The 19,002-nt window shown below is 39.2% G+C and overlaps 2 protein-coding genes across 2 annotated transcripts; both read right to left on the reverse strand.

The window, feature by feature from the left end:
- Positions 1–1,306: 1,306 nt before the first annotated feature.
- On the reverse strand, positions 1,307–11,147 carry RAD52 (RAD52 homolog (S. cerevisiae)). Its single transcript, XM_009879627.1, has 11 exons — positions 11,061–11,147; positions 9,536–9,637; positions 8,866–8,959; positions 7,089–7,156; positions 6,710–6,828; positions 6,545–6,620; positions 3,329–3,525; positions 2,984–3,120; positions 2,418–2,498; positions 1,644–1,886; positions 1,307–1,365 (listed from the first exon to the last, which is right to left on the reverse strand). Exons 1-11 carry the CDS (start codon positions 11,145–11,147, stop codon positions 1,307–1,309), a joined length of 1,263 nt encoding a protein of 420 aa, XP_009877929.1.
- Positions 11,148–17,735: 6,588 nt separating this feature from the next.
- LOC104281702 (solute carrier family 25 member 51-like) lies at positions 17,736–18,606 on the reverse strand. The gene has a single exon (XM_009879745.1). The coding sequence runs from the start codon at positions 18,604–18,606 to the stop codon at positions 17,986–17,988; it is 621 nt and encodes a 206-aa protein (XP_009878047.1). The 3' UTR covers positions 17,736–17,985.
- Positions 18,607–19,002: the final 396 nt, after the last annotated feature.

Genomic DNA, 19,002 nt, shown 5'->3' on the forward strand with positions numbered 1-19,002 from the left:
AGGTAAGAGGGTATTTAAGGAAAAATGACTGATTAAGTGGTGAAGGTAAAGGAATAAATGCTGAATACTTCAAATATATTTACATTTAGGCTGCTTTAAGAGACTTGCCCACATAGAACAGTGATGGCAAAGCACAGGAACAAGGTCCTGCTTCAAGTCTGACATTGATTTCAGGGTTGCAGTACTCTGAGAGTTTGTATAAATTTTCCTGGTTCAGCTTTAACTCTCAGTCATGTGGTATCATCCTTGTCTCCAGCACTGCACTTCTGAAAAATACTACTCTCTCCAGTTTGAAACACTGCTTAAAAATTGTTCCTTTGACCTTCTTACTTAGAAGGAACAGCTGTTGCTTTGCTCTAACCTTTAAAACCCGCTTGAAGTTTTCTGTTGCCCATCTAAAACAAATGCGAGGCTGCGCAGACCTGGTGGTGGGCTCTTCAGCTTCCTACTTGTAACTACTCAGAATGTGTTCGCTTCTTTGAGCTCATTAAACAGGAATGGAGTTGTAATGGTTTGAAGGGTATAGAGGCATGAACAGGTACAAGTGTGGTTTGTTTTTTCAAATTTTACGTTTATTTTTATATTGGAAAGGGTTGAAAGCTTATTTAAAAACAAAAGTGCAGCTCCCATTCATTTTACAAAGGCTCCACGCAAACACTGTCAGAGGTGCTACCTATGACTCCTGGCAGTGGTCCCAGCCTGCCCCTGTCCCTGCGCTGCCCTGTTGCACGGGCAACAGCTGGACGTGCAGCAGCAGCATGGGAATCCCTTATGGCTGGGGAAGAAGCAGAGGGAGGAGCGATGGGCTCTGATTCCGTTTGTGCAGCTGGAGGGCAAAGGGCTGGGCTGCACAGCTGAGGCAGGTGCTGCCACAGCTTCACACCCTCAGCCTCACCGAATGGCCTCTAGGCTTTGTCATCTGACCAGAACCCACCCGCTCCCCGTTTTACTGAAAATCTCTTTTCTCTGTGCTGAAACGCAACACTGAAGGAGAAAGAAGCGATGAATTGCGTCTCATTTTAAAGATTAATTCTGTTACCATTTCAGGCAAATTATGTGTACGGTTAGCTTGTAAGCCTGGTGCTATAGAAGCACAAATGATTGCTTGTTTATAGAAAAAGGCATCTGAAACATGTAATAACTTAAAAGTACATTAAGTTCTTGCGGGCTGTATTAAACTCTTCTGTGTTGCTTCACCATAATATACCGGGAAATCCATTAATGCATTCGACTTCCTTACATGATCTGAACAGGCAACTGCAGTCTTCTGATGTAATGCAGCATGGAGGTAATACCACCAGGTGTCTTACGTAGGTTCAAGCCTCCTTTTCTTCAAGCTTTGACTTCTCCTGTAAGGGCTGCGCTCTGCCAAACAGGGAGATAGTGAGAGATGGAAGATTCTTAAAGCTTTCTTCTGCCTCTAAAAGTGCTCCTCAATTCTTTTCCTATCTCTTCCTTGATAGGACAGTTGGATCAAAAAAACAGATAGTTCTCCTAGCCCACTATCACAGCATCTGCAGCCAGGTCTAAGAAAGAAGGATGTTTCTCCCGCTCCAGTTTACTACTTTACCAATTTACAATTTACTTTCAAAGCCAAGAGCCGTTGTTAAGACAGAACTCAGTTATTTTTTGGTAGCACGTACCTGGGGTATGCTGGTTGCCACAGCTGCTGCGGCCCATGATTGCAGCAGATGGCTGCAATTGTGCAAGTCTAGCAGAAGCTTTGTGGCAATTCATTCTGTGAGGTGTCCTGTTACGAGTAGTCATTTGATGATGTCCACAGGGTGTTTCGGGTGTCTGTCGTCCAGCTGGTGGGTCTGCCATTTTGTGACCCGTTATCTTAAGATCAATGGTCTCCAAGGAAATGTCCCAAAGTTCAGGATCATCTGGAATGAATGAAAAGGTGATCCAACCAAAGACAACAGTATTGTACTACAGGAATGACAGTAACTCCAGGACCAGCCCACTCTTTTCCTACAAGCGGTGGCCACTATAAAAGTTAAACTGTATAGCCTATCTTATGTCAGTGCACAGCAGGGAAACGGTACTACCACCTGTGCTCTGGACTGAAGCAATGTCCAGGCACTGGGGTGTAAGTGTGACCCAAATAGCCGTGGCTATGTTGAGACAAGCCCTCACCCCCACAAATGTTTTGGTTTTGTGCAATATAGCTTGAGGTAAAGGGTTTACCAAATGTGCATAACAACTCTCTACTGAAAAGCGTGGTGTGAAACCCCTCGTAAGGATGGACATCATTTCCCGGTCACTCGAGCAAAGTTTGTATTGTCAAGATCAGACTCATACTCACACTTCTATTAATCAACCTCTTCAGAACGATTACCTTTACGCTCTACTCTGAAGCACTTATTTAAATGCTAATGATTTAATACACTCTTACTCATCATTTTTTGGCTGACCTGCGAAGAATTCCTCTTCTATTGCTAGTTCCTGTTGTACTGCTGCTGGAGTGCTGTGCTTTACAGGAGGACTGGATGTTGCTGGACAGAGGTAACACAAGAAGAGATTAATATTGGAATTAATATTGGAAATGCTCCTTCTTAACAGAGCACGAGTCTGAAATGATAAGTAGCAGCTGCCACCAGCTACTTTCTTTTTTTCTAGAGTTGGTTATGTTTTGATAGCAGTATGTGGAATGGTAAGATTCTGTACCTGATGATGACTGGTAAGAGCAACTGCACTACTTTAACCTGTTTTTTAGCCTGTTTGGGGTGCAGCACGTTAATGGTGCACGAAGCTTTCAGGGTGGTTGGGAAGCTGCAGTTTTAAAGCTGACATTCCTGCCACTTTAAGAACATGGCGAGGGGGGAAGTATAATAATCCTCCCCTTCCTCTTGTCTCAAAGGTGTGTTGATTACAGTAGAATACAAAAGCAAATGAAACTGGCTGGGCTCCTGTATTGAGGGTAACCCATGCCTGCCAGTAGCTATTGTTAGAACTGTCAATTTTTAATGCCGAGACTTACCCTGTTTGCTGCTTGGAGTAACTACTGGAATCTGATGCTTTTTCTCCATCTGTTCCCGGAACTGTTGCTGTAGCTGCTTTTGTCGCAGTTTCCGCTGGTAAGTGGCATCGCACTCGATAGCTAAGGAGTCTGTATTTCTGCCCCTCTCCCAGGTAAGCACAAAGTTAAACAGGATTTCAACAATTACATTTTATGAAGGAAAAAAAAATGCATAAAGAAATAACAGCAAGGAAAATCCACTGAACCAGCATTTTATGGCATCTTCCAAATTGAGCTGTCCATGTGTTTTAAAAGGTACAGTAACTTCTAATATAGCTTATAAAATAAATTTATAATATCACTCACCTGGAACTATTTGGCTGTTTCTGATCTACTGTCACTATCGCAGCCTCTGTCTGACCAGGGTTACAATTAGACACCATCTCACAATGTTGTCTCCCTCCTGCGTTCTGCCTTTCCAAACAGCTATTGTATCTTGCTTTCTCTATTTCAGGCTCATAGTCCTCTCTTTTAGCTTTGACCAGATCTAACTCAGGGGGTATCTAGTAAAAGGAAAAAAAGAAAACAAAATCAGAAATTTCCTTCATCAAATTAATGAAATATGCACAGGCTTTTTCTATACAGTATTGTTGAAAAATCTAGTTTGTTTGCTCTAGGTGGAATAGTAAGTTAGAAGACTGAAATGCATTTTCAGTACAAAGTCACTCAGTTGGTTAATCGTTGAATTCATGCGACTTTGTGTTAGTTTACAAGTTCAGTGCTTCATGGCAGATCGCCTATGTCTCCGCATATTAGGCTCTCCGCAAATGAGAACAGATGCGGGTGATCAATGCAGAATTCTACAGACAGTCTCGCAAGTCATTGCTGAGCCTGTTAATATTGCCAGTTCCCTTTTCACACTTGTATTAAAGGGAATGGGAAACCTTTACTCAGTTCTCCAATCATGAGGTCACCGAGGAAGTTACACCTCTCTCTTTTTATTAAAGACAGGATGGTTTGGCTCTGTGATTTTACAAACTTGTGGCAAAGCCACTAATAGACAATGACCCTGGCAAAGCAGAGATCTGTGCCATCTTTAGTCGGTGAGGTGTCACTTTGGATCTGCTCCTACGGTCTAAGTTAGCTAGACAGAACTGCTTTACAGCTCTAGGCTGGCTAGCAGAGTTTGGTAGATCCCAGTATGATGAAGGCGACTTTCCTCTGAAACTCCATGGATCAACAATTGTAAGGCTTTTTCCTCAATCAGCAAGGTAGGTTACTGCCTAGAAGCGTACTGCCCCCAGCTGGTACACATCAGGAGCTGACAAGATTAATGTTGGTTACTGAGGTATGACCTCAGTAACAGCCAGGACAACTTTAATACCATGAAGACTGCTGTATTACATCACAGCATACTTATAAATTCTGATAGCTCCGAGAGAATGGGGTTAAAGTATGGTTGCCACTGATGAAAATGTACATTGCAATTTCTTGTCTCCCTCTGAACCAAAGACCTCCACAAGAGGCATTTCTCCACGGTGTTGGTTACTTCAGAACATTCACCGTTTGACCTAGTCCTTCAGAGTAAAAGTAACTGCAGCTCTTCCCTTGCAAGCTGAAAGCTAAGGAGACAAGGAGTCTGAAAAGCAAAGCAAGATTGAATGTGGCTTCTTACTGTTCAGCAAGGATAAGAACCTATTATGGGAAGGAAAGTAAGTGCTCAAGTACACATCAGTTGGACATGCTAATTCTTCATACATTCAAGAGCCACAGTTTGCTAGGAGCATTGTATCAGGCATTTAAATAAATCAGTGTAGGTCTTCCTAGTGTTATTTCTCATCCTCCAGCAGCCACGTCCAGTCCATCCTGCTCTTGTAATTCAGTTGCAACATTTAGGCACCAACAGATTTTTGAAGTCAAGCAGAGGACAGCTGCAGGGCTATCTGTACATGCCTCATGTAGCAAAACAAAACAGCATTACCTGTTTTGCTGTTCTGTGGTAAAACTCTGAAGTGACTGGCAACAGCTAAAATTTGTTGTGGGTCCACTCTAAACAGTTTGGTTCACCCTTTCTATGATAGATGCATCTAGTATTTTGCAGTGTTTTTTTGGGAAGGATCCAATTTGGTTAACTGAAAGTTGAAACCACCGTTAAAAACTACCTTTGCTTGAGACCTCAGTAAAAAGCCACTGCTACAGAATAACTACTTGTTAACTATTCTAACAAGAACAATGAGGGGTGAAATACAGGCACCCTGTAAATTTTGTTACAACGACCATGCTGACTGTGTCTTCTGTCTAGCTGTGATGTGCATTAGGGTCTGGCAGAGTTTGAATACCAGTTAGTAAAAGGACAAAGCAACTATCAATGCATGTATATTGGCATTGCTACCATATGAATTTTGCTTACAAATAAGTGAAAGTTCCAACTACAGCAAGCGACTTTGGTACATAACCCATCTGGTATTTTTTTCTAGGCTATCCTGGGCTATGCATATTAAAAACTTTATTTGAAGGAAGAAGTCTTTCTCATGGAAAAACTTCCTATTTTCTGCCAGAGCTCCCTAAAGTCTAAAGAAAGCTCCTTTTTCCTGCTGCTCTCTGGGTGACATATAGATAGGCTTTCAGCTTGAGAGGCTTCAGGACTAAATGAAATAGTCCTGATTTTGCAGAAATGCAGAGGAGCTGTACCTGCTTTAGATAGGTCACACAGATAATAGATATACTGTCTGCCTACTCTTCTGCCCTGCCCGCAGCCTCTGGTTTTATGACCTATTACAGCAATTCAAAACTGTGTCACTGTACGCAGTTATTTCCCATCCTTTTATTTTTATTCCTGAAAAAGCCCAGTAATGAGAGGAATATGACAAGTAAGTTTGATTTTTAAAATTCATAATAGCAAACTGGATTGTTATCACCAACAATGAGAACAAACTGAGTTATGTGTTCTGGTTTTTGCCTTATACAGGGAAAAAGCACACAGAAAAGAAACATGCACACAGCCTTGACAGACTCTATTCTCCCAAGGACTTCCGTTTCACCCATGTGATGAATATGTAACTTGACGCTGGTATCATTGCTGATACGCATTTAAAGCAGAAGTAGCTAGAGGAGAGCCAATGAACTGAGTTGCTGCAACTGACAAAGTTTAAATAGTCTTAAGAACCACAGCACATGGAGAAAACCGCACCTAGAACAGGACAGTTCAAACAGTTTAGTGTTTCCTGTGGTAACATATAACCTGCTATTAACACAGATATATGCATTACTGCCATTGAACAGAGAGACTCAGACAACATGGCTATAATGTCACATGAGATATTGAGTAGGATACTGTTTCTTCACCACAGTAATCTTACCTACTGCAAATTGTCAAAATTTAGAGTAGTTGTGGCAAAATGTTGGGGAAGAACTCTGGAACAAACAGTTCACACAAACTAGCAGGCAAAGACTATTGATCTCATAGCTGGAAACATTCGGGGATGAAACACATTGATATCATTATGTATATTCTTTTTAATATGAAGGACCAGGAGCAAAGGACATCTTGCAGTCCCTGCTCCAACAGCCCATGTACTGCACCTGACGTGGAAGCTTATTCACAGCTCGTAGGTAGTCTTTGTCTAGGATGCAGTTCCCAAGAGCATTCCCAAAGCACCTGAGGAACAAGAGAGCTCACTGTGACTGAAAATAACACTTAATTCTCACTTAACTTCTGAAAATGTACAAGTACTGATCTTTACTTACTTGAGTGCCCTCTTCAGTCCATCTGTTACTGCCTCCTTTCTTGCCTTTTCTAGGGACAAGGCCTTAGACTTTAGGCCTTCACTGACTCCGTACCCCACATCTTCATGGTATGACCCATCCTGCAGTAAAATTTTAAAAATACTAAGTATCAGGTAATTTCAGCACATACAGCACTTCTTGTTAGATGCTGTGCTTTCCTAAGCCTAATTACTCTCTCTTAGCTGATTGTTCTACAGCAAGGTCAGTGTTTTGGACACCACTAGGTTCTCTGGTGTAGTACAGTACTCAAGAACCACAGTCTGACCTATGCATGAACTTTCATTCACAGCTTTAGGCAATTCCTCAACTATACACAGAGCAAACAAAAAAAGCCACTTACCTTAAGCTGAACTTTTACAAATGCACAGACCCCCACATAGAACCTGCCGTTGTTGAGGTCAACAAAGTCTGGGAGAGGGAAAAGTAACATCCTAAATAATACAAAAGACTCCTGATCCACATTTAGATCTTATTTTGTCCTTGGGGACATTCATAAATCTGCACCATACTTGCTGAATGAGCCCGAGATACCGTATCATCTTCTATAAAATGGAACATGACTTACAAAATATTAACTGTAGTTTGAGAACGCTGACTTGCATACATGCCCATGGCATGTTACATGATGCCTTCTGGTTTTTAGTGGCTAGACCTGCCAAACACTCACACCCTGCTACTACGTGTATAAACTTAAATATATGAAAGAAGGAAGAGTTGTAAATATTACTTCTCATTCAGCTACATATCCTAAATGTTCAAAGCATAACCATTTTTTCAGCTGGAAGGAAAGATTTTAAGTGTCAATTTATAAAAACAGCAACGGAAAAGAAAAAAACTGTTATCTATAAAAGTAACATCTTTCCTATTATATACTAGAAGTCTCTAGTTTGCGAAATTTTGCACAAGGTTTTATCCAGGACAGAACACTTGCAGAGCTTAAGAGGCTGCAATACAACTCTCAATCCAGAATCTCTAATCTACTTTATTTTACACCAAAAGCAATGCTATGTAATATAAATAGGGCACTCTAGTTAGCAGTCTTGCAAGTCTGATAGAAACATACCACGTGTCTGAAATTAAATGCTTTGAAGTTCAAGTAAGTGTACTCTGGGCTCCAAAAGTTCTTCTGTACTCATCTGGTCTATCTGTTTAATTGTTTTGTAAACCTGCTGGAGGTACAAGCCCTTTTTCTACCCAAGAATTTAAAAACAAACATAACAATCCTCCGTCTCTGAATTTCTAAGGCATGACTTGTTATGGCATTATTCAAAAAAGATAGAAGTTTGAAAGACGTCAGTCCTTTCTTGACTGAAAAGGGGGAGAAAAAAAAAAAGTAGTATAGAATAGATGGAAAGCAATGAAGTAACTTGCTTTATGTCTAGAATCTACCAACCTGAGGTAAGAAAAGATTTCTGAAGGTGGGTGGGGAAGGAAGGAGGTACATTTAAGCAGCTTTGTTGAGCTACTTCAACAACCAGTCTTCAGCCTAAGCATAGCAGTCTGCAAACAAGGACAATACTCCTTTGGTAGGAACTACTTCGGCTATCGAGACGGAAAAAGCTTAAGCTTTAGGATCACCCAAATACCGTTTTCTAGAAGAATTTTTCCAAAGCTTTCTACTATAAAAAAATCTCAGAACCAGGTATTGGCTAGAAGAGGAATCTGCAGAAAAAGACAGGTCCCTAAAGATTAGGGGCATATTAACTGAGAATATTAACTTGTTAGAATATAAAAATTACAGGTGAGTATGAAAGTTGGCTCAGGGCTGCTGGGTGTTAAATAGTTTAATTGTAATTACTCTTGACTGTAGTCACTGAGTGTTCCCGTAAGAGATCAGAAAACTTGATTAGAATAGCTCAAGAATAATCATAAACACACTTAGAATAATGACTATGACATATTCCAGTGCAAGATCTAAAAAGAAAACAGAAGGTCTATTCTTATTCAATTTCTCTCATTCTTTCCAGACACCTGGAAATTTTGCATGACTCCCCCCAGGTTCTTTGATGTGATCATGTTCTAGGATAGATATCCCAGTCCTTATCCCAGAGACCTTTCCTTCAGGGCCCCACCGTGAAACAAGAGGAAAGATTTCTTTATCCTCAATAGATACTTACCAACATTCTGCTGAGTGACTGAATGAGCCCAGCCGTTGAAGCCAAACATCTCATTGGCCAGACTAATTACCTTGTGACCCTCAATGTAACAGACCTGAACAGAAAAGGACATATACATAAATATATATATATATACACATACACATGTGCACATGTATATACATGCTTTATTTTAAAGAGGGATTACACACATCATCTTACACTGAGGAAACCCAGCTAAGTTCAAGGTTCAGGTAATGTGAATGAAAGGATGATGGCATAGCTTTAGGTTTACCCTCTTCCAGCAACTGTGATAGGGGATTAATATGACAACAAATATGACTTAATCAAGGGAAGGCAGAGCTAGCGGGCACTAAAGAGGGTAAAATGCAGCCATATATTGCAGTTCTGGGAAAAAATAAGAAAAAATTCTCAATCTTCAACAAGTAGGTAAGTATGCCCTTGTCAGGGATGAAGCACTGAAAAGTTAAGTCTTTTTTTAAAGTGTAAAAGGAACCTGTGGCTCAGTAAAAGCCAGAATTTATGCTATGCTGACTTTGCTTTCATATCTGCACATTAAACTACTAGTGGGAAATTAACTTAAAAAAAATCAGGATTATTGTAACTTTTTTTACCCTAGATCTCCTGGGAAAAAATGTGAGTTGAAACACCTGTGCATGTTTGTTCATACCTTTTGTCCTCCTCCAGCTTGCCGACTGCTGATATATTCTGGACCCAGTCTCTGACGAAGAGCATGCTGGATAGCTTGATATTCACTTGCTGTATATTGGTACTTGACAAAGACAAGGTTAAAACAAATCTTCTCACTCTCCCTGTTTTAGCTCCACCTCTTCTCCTAATATCACTTCTTTATCTCATTTTTCCAGGTACAGTTGTTCCAAGAGGTGTACAGTTCATTTTTAGAATCAGGATGTAACAGACAAGAAAAGACCTCAGGGCGTGTGTGTGCATTACATTTGTGCATTTTATTGTTTTTTTTTCTGTTACTCTTGAAGTGTATGCATACAAGCATTAACTGTTGAGCTGTACCAACTCTTTTTCCTTTCTCATAAGCATCACTTACATTAGATGGACTGAGATGAGCTAGGCCTATGGAAATCTTAATGCAGTCACAATCCTAGTCAAGGTTGCCAGGAACACACATATAAGCCTACATTTTACCTCTCGTATCTCTGTGACCAATAAGAAAAGTGTATTTAAAACCTCCATCAAAACCAAAGTTTAAACCACTATATGCCATCAGGGCAGGGAGGATAGCAGCTCAGGCAAGCAACCAAAACAGGAGTTTTCTGAGGAGTGTTCAGCAGATTCCCCTCATGCAGGGAAGGTCCTTTGGATAACTCCAGCATCACTGGAAGGCTGAAGTGTTGTAACTTTTGCTCCTTGTCTTAGTAGAAATACAATTTAAAATGTGTAAAGGTTAGAGGAGCCTAAATGCATATTTAAGGATTTGAGCACTAAAACACCTGTGTCACTATGCTCTGATGTGGGACAGAACAGAGATTTTACCACCTAAATCATAAGTATTGTGTATGTATGTATTGACTGGCCTATCATTCAGCAGAACACAGAATTTGATACAGTGTGTGCCATGTAAGTTCCAACGCCTGCAAAACCTCTCTAATTTGTTTTTGGCTCTATTTAAACTTAAAGGAGTAACTTTGTCTTTTTCTGACACTAAAATGCAAGCCTGCGACCAAAAGCGATAAGCAAAAAGGCAGCGTACATGTGCCTATGCCGTATTCAGGAGCTATGCATAAATGCCTATCATGGAGAAGAGAATTTGACACCAAAAGGTCTGTTCAGTCCAGATACAGTCTTCTTTTTCCCAAATTATTTTAAACATTTTAAAAATTATTTTCAAATAGTTGAAAGTAGTTGACTTTTATGAACCAGTACTGAGAATGCATGTAAGCATGATCCATGACATCTAGGAATAAGAGAGAATAAAGCGATCCTGTTTTTTAAGGAACAAAATTAAAAACCTTTTGTGAAGAATCTAGAGCACTTTATTATAACTTGAAGCATGCCAAGACCATCATAGAGGAATGTACCATTAGGTATAGCATAGCTATAGTAATAGATGTAACTCCAGCCTTACTGTATCCAACTTTAAAATAAATAAATATGCAGAGCAGATTTCCAGAAGCACAAGCATAAAACTTCTGTTTCTCTCTCAGGCAAAAGGAACTGACCTGTCCGAAGCAAGCAACCGAACTGCTAGTGCTGGAACTATTGCTGCTGATGTGGCTTTCGCTGTCTTTCCCTTGACTTTCAGGCATCCCTAGAGACAAAATACAAACACTGAAGATAACAGAACTAACATTCTGTACGAAGACAAGCCACAAAGCTGCTGAAGTCCACTGCCCAGTGAGTAGAACAATATTCTGTAATAGATGTTTTGGACATTACAGTAATATTATACTTCTTACTCCATGGAACTGCTGCAGCCCCAACTGCAAATTTGTTTTCTGATGTTTTTTCAGAACCATCATAACTTTTCTTCTTAAATACTTTATACTATGTCATTTCATTCCAGAAGCAGAGCCACTGTTCTAGTCTTCCATCCATAAAACCAACAAGGGTGAGCCTAAATTAAATTAAATCAGTGAAACAATTATTTTAATAATAAATAAATTATCCTTGCTAGTAAAAAAAATATAATTCAACGGCATCTGGATCCCGCATAAGATCAGAGACTAGAACAAAAAAATTAACAATGTCTTGAGTCCCTGTATTAAATTGGTAACAAGTGATCTCTTCCCCCCACCCCCCTGCCCCCCTTTTAGATAAATAAGAATGCACTGTACCATTCTAGGTAAGGAAAACCAAAATAATTCCCCTTACAGATTCTTCAGCACTGCCTTCCTAGATCACTTTCAATATCCGTTAAGGCTTTGACTCTGATAAAAAGCAGAGGCAACTTTCTAAAATTCTACTTGTCTATACCCTGATTTGTCAGTCTTTATTTTAGATTATTGTTTTGACTATAATCTTACTGTCTTGTGTGATGATGGTATCATATAAACTATGCAGAGTTGAAAACCACACAGAACCTGTAAGAATTTTAAGAAGTTGTACAGATAATTCAGTAGATGGCACCCTTTTCCAAGCCAGTATCCAGCAACCACCCAGTATTGCATTACCACTCCACCCTGCTGCTGGAGAACTGGTCTTGCGGATAGCTTATACAAAAGGTGTGCAAAGGAGCTGAGCAGCACTTCTATATAAGCCCATAGAGGCAATCTTTTATTGTATTTGCATAAATGCTGAGTACAACTGGTAGTCTCTCACTAAGACTTCTGTATGCAATACAAATATAAGACAAGTCAACATACATAGAAGACAGCTGGAGATGTCAAGAAAGTTTGAGAAAGTCTAAAATCCTCAGTAGATAGTGTTATTTGACAGTCAGTCAGAACCTGGCTAGTACTGTTTTTCTACTGTACTCCAGGTTCTGCACTTGTTTTAAAACAAGGTGTTTTTCTAGTCTCTAAACAAGGAAGCCAAAGTTCACTGAGAACTTGGCAAAACAATTTTCAGAAAAAGGATACTAGTTGTTTCGTTGGCAAGTATGAGCACTGGTAATTATGCTAGGCGTAGCTAAAATTCTCCTTAATTTTGATTGGTGATAATTATTCATTTCTGGTCCAAAAGTTGTATAATTATACAGTGTTAATATATTTGAATGTGTTTCAATCAAAAGTTTGCTGCAATTTGTGGTATATATATTTGGTTTTGGAAGAGAACATATAGAAATTAATATTACCAGAGATACACTTGTGATTTAAGCAGGCTATTGCTCGTGTTAAGCAAAGAGTCCATTGCACGCTGAGAGAGACAATTAGAGAGAAAAAATAGCATCTGTGGTGAGTGACAGAGAGAATCAAAGTTCAAACTCCCCACTCTCCCCCGCCTAAATCAGATCTTAATTATTATAAAGCCCCTGGGAAAAAACAATGCATGAAATGTGCGTATTTGCCTACAGAGCCCTATTACCAGTTTGCCACAAATCTTTATGCACAACAGGTGGGTGGCATTTTGAAGCAAAACTGCTTTAACTGAAACCAGTATTAAGCCCGTTAAGTTTTTATAGGCTGTGCACCATTGTTAGTCTAAATTCTTCAAAGAGATACACCTTTAATGAAGCTCTAAGTAAGATGTGGGAACTGATTCTGAATGAGAACGAGAAAGTACAGAATTCTGTTGAAAACGGCTTCACAACATACGCTTTTAATCCAACAGATCAGATGCTGCTAGAGAATACTAGCAATATACTTCTTTGCAATAAACAGTTTAAAAACATGCCAGTGGTTTGTATTCAAATTATGTATTACTCTACAGCTTGTGTGAGGGAGACAGATGATGCCAGTTTAGTTTCAGGTTTGCCTGTAGGGACAGTTTGCTTCAGCTGTGAGCCTTGTTTAAACCAAACATTCTACTAAAGCAATGTGGTGGGTTTTGGTTTTTGTTTTTTTTTTTTTTTCATTCAGTGAAGTTCAGCACAGCAAAGCCCGACGTCTCAAAGCAATTGTCAGAGCATTTCAAAGTGACAGAACTTCAATTTCAAAATTATTAGAGTCAGAGTTCGGAAGAGAGAAAAGTTAATTCTGCAAATGGAGTTATAAATCTACCTCAATACCAGAGCCAGGGAAGGCAAAAAGCTTCCATTCCTCAGTAGAATATTGTTTCCTCACCTCCCTCTCTCCCTGCAATGTTATAACTCACATGAAACATTAATACTGAGGTAGATAATAAGCTATTGACTAGAGTACAAAAGAGCCTCAAACACCCTCCAGGGCCAGGACAGTGCTAGGAGACTGCCTGACTCATAAACCCATGATAAAAAGGCTGTATTTTCAAACCATCTTGAAATACTAAAAATTGAAGTTAAAATATACTTGCTCTGTATGCAGGATGATAAAAGCAGTTTAGCATCAGTTTAAAGACATCTAGGAATTACAATTTATTACCTCTGTGATTGTGACTGTTATTTATTATTTACAGAGAATTATTTTTGGTTTATCTGCTAATATTCTCAGAAAGCTTTCTTATCACTGAGAAAACACACACACAAGACTACAGGTGGTGCACTGTGCTCCAAAACAGGCGAAGAATTTTAACAGCTTTTACTACTACCATATTTTGATTTTTTTTTTTTTTTTTTTAAAAAGTCAGTAACACAAAAGCTTAAAATGTGAACATACTAGGCACACAGTTAGAAAAATGGCTGTTGTGGGAAGCTGGATACAAAAAGCTAATTTTCAACAGCACTCTAGAAGCAGGTTTTTATTTGTATGGTGGTAGCGAACTGAGCAGCTGCTGAGAAAAATTTGGGTGTGTACACAAATTCCCATGTAGGAAATAAACCAATCTTCTGAAACAGACAATCCTGAATTTAATCTGTTCAAATACTGTAGGTTACAGCAGCAACACCTTCACCTTCTGTGATAGTATGCAGATAACTTCTAATTTTCTAAATTAACACATCCTCACACACCTATCTACCTTACTGTCCATTACCCCCAAAAGAGATTTTGGTCCTAAATCACCTCTTTTCCTATCAGTTCCTCTGTCTTGATAAACTAGGTTTTTGAACCATGCACTGTACCTTAATCCTACGCTAGCAGTGTCAGTTCCCAGTTCTCTTCATGTGTAAGGTTTTGCATCGCTTCAATACTTCGCATACCATGAATTGTATAAGTACCACAACTTGGGAAACACTCAGCTAGAACATGGCTGTCTCAAGAAATTAATTGTAGCATCACACACAGTCTAAGATATGACTTTAACATAGACTGTGAACATTTAGAGGGCTTTTTCCTTCAACTTCATGCTTCCTTATATGGTAAGTTTCCTTCACGGTGAAGCTTTGGTTTGCCAAGTAAAAATCTTTAACATTCTTTCAATAAATGCAATTCCACTGAGCCCACCAAGAGCTCATGCATGTAACAACGAGTGATTTAGCAAGCACTAAAGATAATACCACATATTTAACCTAAGGTTCACATTGCTCTAACAAAACATACGAAAAACTTCCAAAGTTTCATATTTCTGTGGAGTATTCTCTCCTCTGGGAACTCCAAACTATTTTATAAGTTGATTAACCTGTTATGCAAAGGCTGCTTTACCTAACGCTGAGGTGTACATCTTTTAAGTATAATGGGGCAGATGTTTCTAATCAAGATAGGCCTGTGCTGTACCACTGTTTAAAAAGAGTGGAAAATAGATTACGAAATTGCTGTGGAAAAACTGTATACAATATAAGTCTTCAGTTTTGAGTTCTGATAATATCTCTGGGCAAGCAACCTTGATGACGTGTGAAAAGTGAGGTAATGTTCTGTTAACTTTAACAGAAGAAAAAGATACTCAGTGTTTTATAGGTTAAACAACAAAATGTATGTGGAGATCGTGATACTGGATGTCTACTGTAGACTAAAAGTGGCCTCTGATGCTTGCCAATACCATATCAATGCATCTTACTGGTATTGATTTAGGTCACATTCCGTAGCAAGAGATTAAAAAGGTATAATATAGAAATCATATACTATAGAAAGTTTGAGCTATGTGCAGTAGTTTAAATATATTTGCTTTCATACACTACCATACCACTTATTTCAGTGGAATCTATTCATGTGGCTCCAAAAAGCATAATTTAACCCTCAGATTTGTAAGGCATACTTTGGTATGTCTAGGATGATGATACCCTCCCTGCATTAAACAGAAAATGCTAATTCTGGTTATAATTTTTACTAATTAACATTTTAATGAACACAGTGTAAAGCTCTTTCTTCCTTATCTTTACAGAAGCTTAACAGAATAACATAGTGCATTTGGGGGGGAGTCTATTTAAGAATGTTTGAATACATCCAACATCTGAAATGAAGCCTATCTGGTCAATTCCTGCATTTTTGGAACACATGATGAGAAACTCATCTCCTTATTTATTATGCTGATGTTTCTGTCATAACAGCCTTTATATAGCTGTCATGAATTCATCGAACATCAATATATCTGTTGAAAGCTGTTTTAGGACCCTGCTTCCCCAGCAATTGCAAATCTAATTCCAGTCCAAATTGGTTAGTTTAACACATGTGTTGCTGTGCTTTAGACTACACATTTTTCAAATTTTCCTGGTTACTCCTCCAAACATGTTCCTTAATAGCAATGTTATGTGTATATTACTTCTCTCTAACACAATTCTGTTCACTGTTTTAAAATTCAGCAGCCATTGTCACTTTTGCCTTACAAACGGTCCACAAAGTTTCATGGTTTAAAAATGCACCAATAGCACCTTATGAAATGGATCAGTCCAAACAATTCTAAATTTGAAATACACTTGCTTTCTAAGAATATAAATCCTACTTAATTTCTTGCATTACTTAATTTCTTTGCATTAATTCGTAACTCTGTATAGAAAATGTTTCATTAAAGGGATTAACCAGTACTCCTTCCCAAATATTTCAATGATGTTATAAAATAAAAATTCCCTATAACAACAATGATCTAGGTTTCCAGTAAGAGGTGCTCTGTTTTATTGTTAAGGGGTAGAACTGAAGGAAAAGAGAAACAACTTGTTTGGCATACAAGGTGTGAAACCTCACAGTTACAAAACCAAAAAGTGAACAATCCACTTTTGAAGAACTAGTTTCATGTTTATAAAGACAGGGTAAAATAATAGAGCTCGTTCTGGAGGCCAGACCTGGCAGAAATATTACTCAAATATCGTAAATTATTTATGTGGGTACTTCTTTCTAAAAGCCTGTCAGATTGATTTGTAACCACATCATTTATGTATAAGCCACTTTAGTCATTGCAAGGAAAAGAGAGCAGGCTTTTTAACACAAGAGTAATGGTTTGGGACTTAAAGGGAAAAAGCAGCCTGTCCAACTGTAATTGTAGAAAGCCTGTAGTTTTGCAAAATGCAATTACTAGACAAGAAATTAATCCAGCCTGGAATCTAAAACATCTGAACTCTGTAAGAGGTGTGGGAGATCTGTCAAATTGCAGATCGTAAAAAAACACTGTGATTACAGGCACAGATGACAATTCTGTCAGCAAGACCATATTAAGATGACACACTAATTAAGTTACCACGAAAAACCTAAGGCTCTCAAGCTCTAGGTTTTTCTGTTTTGCTCCAGGTTGACACTATTTATTTTTAAATGGAAAATCATTCATATTTGAAATTGACAGAATACTTCAGGCATGAGCCAGCCTGTATCTATTTTCATGCTTCTGCTTTCTTAGACAGCAATGAAAAGTATTCTTTTTGGGGGATGCTTTAGGCTTGACAGAAGGGCTTGTATATTAGAGCATCCACTTACCTGCACTATATTATTCATCAGGAATTAATTTAAAATGGCTTTTGTGCTTCTACAGTTGAAAAGGAAGTTCAGGTTATCGGGACCTCTATGTCAGCCATCACAATTGTGACAGGTCTGAATTACTGTATTTATTGCAAGAAGATATGAACTTAAATAGTGATAATTTATATATCAATAACTAACCGTGCCATTCCTTGTGTAGTTTTACAGATCTATCTAGTTTACTATAACCTCTCACTTTAGCGTCCCCCGGGAATAACGGCTAAGGCACTCAATGTTAGTTTTGGCTATTTAGAAGAAAAAAAATAAAAAAAAAATCGAACCAGGAAGACTCCCGAGCAGGCCCTTTGCTCGTCTTCTAAGAGGCAGCATTTATTTCCGAAGGACGACGCATTTGCCAGGGAAACCGCCGTTGCCCCCAGTTCAGCCTGCCTAGGCCGCGGCGGGGCTGGCTGTGCCAGCTTTCCCAGTGCCTGTGCGGGAATCCCACAGGTTACAGAGCTTTTTGGGTTGGTCAGTTATTTTGGGGTTTTTTTTTGTTGTTTGTTTTTTTTTTTTTTTTTAAACTTTGTATTTGTCTAGTAGCTCCATTATGGGTAAACTCACCTGCCAGCAAATAAATACTTAAAAAAGTTCATCTTAATTGCACCAAGGTTTAAGATGCATCACCATTCACCCCATAAATATCGAAGGCCAAGACTAATTACCTTTCACACTACACAGGAAGTGTTCCCTGGGCATCATACATGCCAATACCCAAATGAACAGAAGAGCTGAAGGAAGACAGTGGTTTTCACAACAGCTTTAGCAAGAACTCATAGGTTGCATTGATTATTCCCCAGGACAGGACAGAACGATGGTAATTCAGATGGGCTCCTCTGAATAGGTGGTTCAGTTTTCTATCACGTTCCAGCCAGATCTTCACAAAGACTTTTGAGAAGGACTGAAATTCACCACCGATTTGAGCTTGCATGCGAGTTTTTACGACATTCACTGGGAAAAACAAGAATCCCAGCATGGCACCCAAAAGCCCTCCACAGATAAAGTCATTGACCAAATGAGTGCTGTAAGAGGTTGCTTCAGGCAGACACTGTTTGATAGGTCCCCGTAGGCCAAAGAAGAGCGCATTACTGGGCCCATTTCGGAGCAGAATAGGCACCAATCCCCGATAATACTCTCTCATTCCATAGACTTTCAGTACCTTGAAAGCCTGGTAAGTGTTTGTAAATTTATCATGGTGTTTGTAGTCCTGAAGCAAAGTCTGAACCCGCTCAAAAGGTGTAAGAACGGCTTCCGTGGTCCCTGCAAGCACTGCTGCCATGCTGCGAGTGAGGAGTTCAGGAGCACTTGTGTGGCTATGGAGCAGGGAGGAGAAATCTTCGTACAAGAAAAACATCAGACTGTCCAGGCACATAGTGCTGTGCTTACAGCCCTCATCTGCAAAAAAAAAATCATGTCTTCTTGCAAAGGCTGATAAGCTGTGGATTGCTATTCTATTTGCTTGGGATCCATCTCCCATCAAAACCTCTGTTGATTCTCAGTTGATTGTAAGTTCAAGTACTTTGTTGCAAAAGCTAATCCTGCAAGCAGGTAGTTGGAGTCCTATGCACATTCTTTTGAGGGGGGGCGGTATGGGAAAGATTAATTAGGAAAGCAGATTAAATTGGTCTAGTTTATTTGCTCTTCTCCTTTCTGTAAATAGGAGTGAACTTTGGCAGGGTTAGTTTTCTTGTTTCGTTCCACTAGAGGTAACAAAAGGTAATTTTCTTTAACAAGGGGAAATCAGAAGGAACTTATCCTCTGCTCTTGC

Source organism: Charadrius vociferus, unplaced genomic scaffold (assembly GCF_000708025.1).
Source record: "Charadrius vociferus isolate BGI_N301 unplaced genomic scaffold, ASM70802v2 scaffold90, whole genome shotgun sequence".
NCBI lineage: Eukaryota > Metazoa > Chordata > Aves > Charadriiformes > Charadriidae > Charadrius > Charadrius vociferus.

Excerpts from the sequence above, each read along its gene's own strand:
- RAD52 (XM_009879627.1), bottom strand. The coding sequence starts at position 11,147 with ATGCCTGAAAGTCAAGGGAAAGACAGCGAAAGCCACATCAGCAGCAAT. Across the intron at positions 3,526-6,544 it reads TGAATAAGCTTCCACGTCAG|ATACCCCCTGAGTTAGATCT; the intron begins GTGCAGTACATG and ends TCCTTTTACTAG. Across the intron at positions 3,121-3,328 it reads AAACAGCCAAATAGTTCCAG|AAATACAGACTCCTTAGCTA; the intron begins GTGAGTGATATT and ends GGAGAGGGGCAG.
- LOC104281702 (XM_009879745.1), bottom strand. The coding sequence starts at position 18,606 with ATGTGCCTGGACAGTCTGATGTTTTTCTTGTACGAAGATTTCTCCTCC.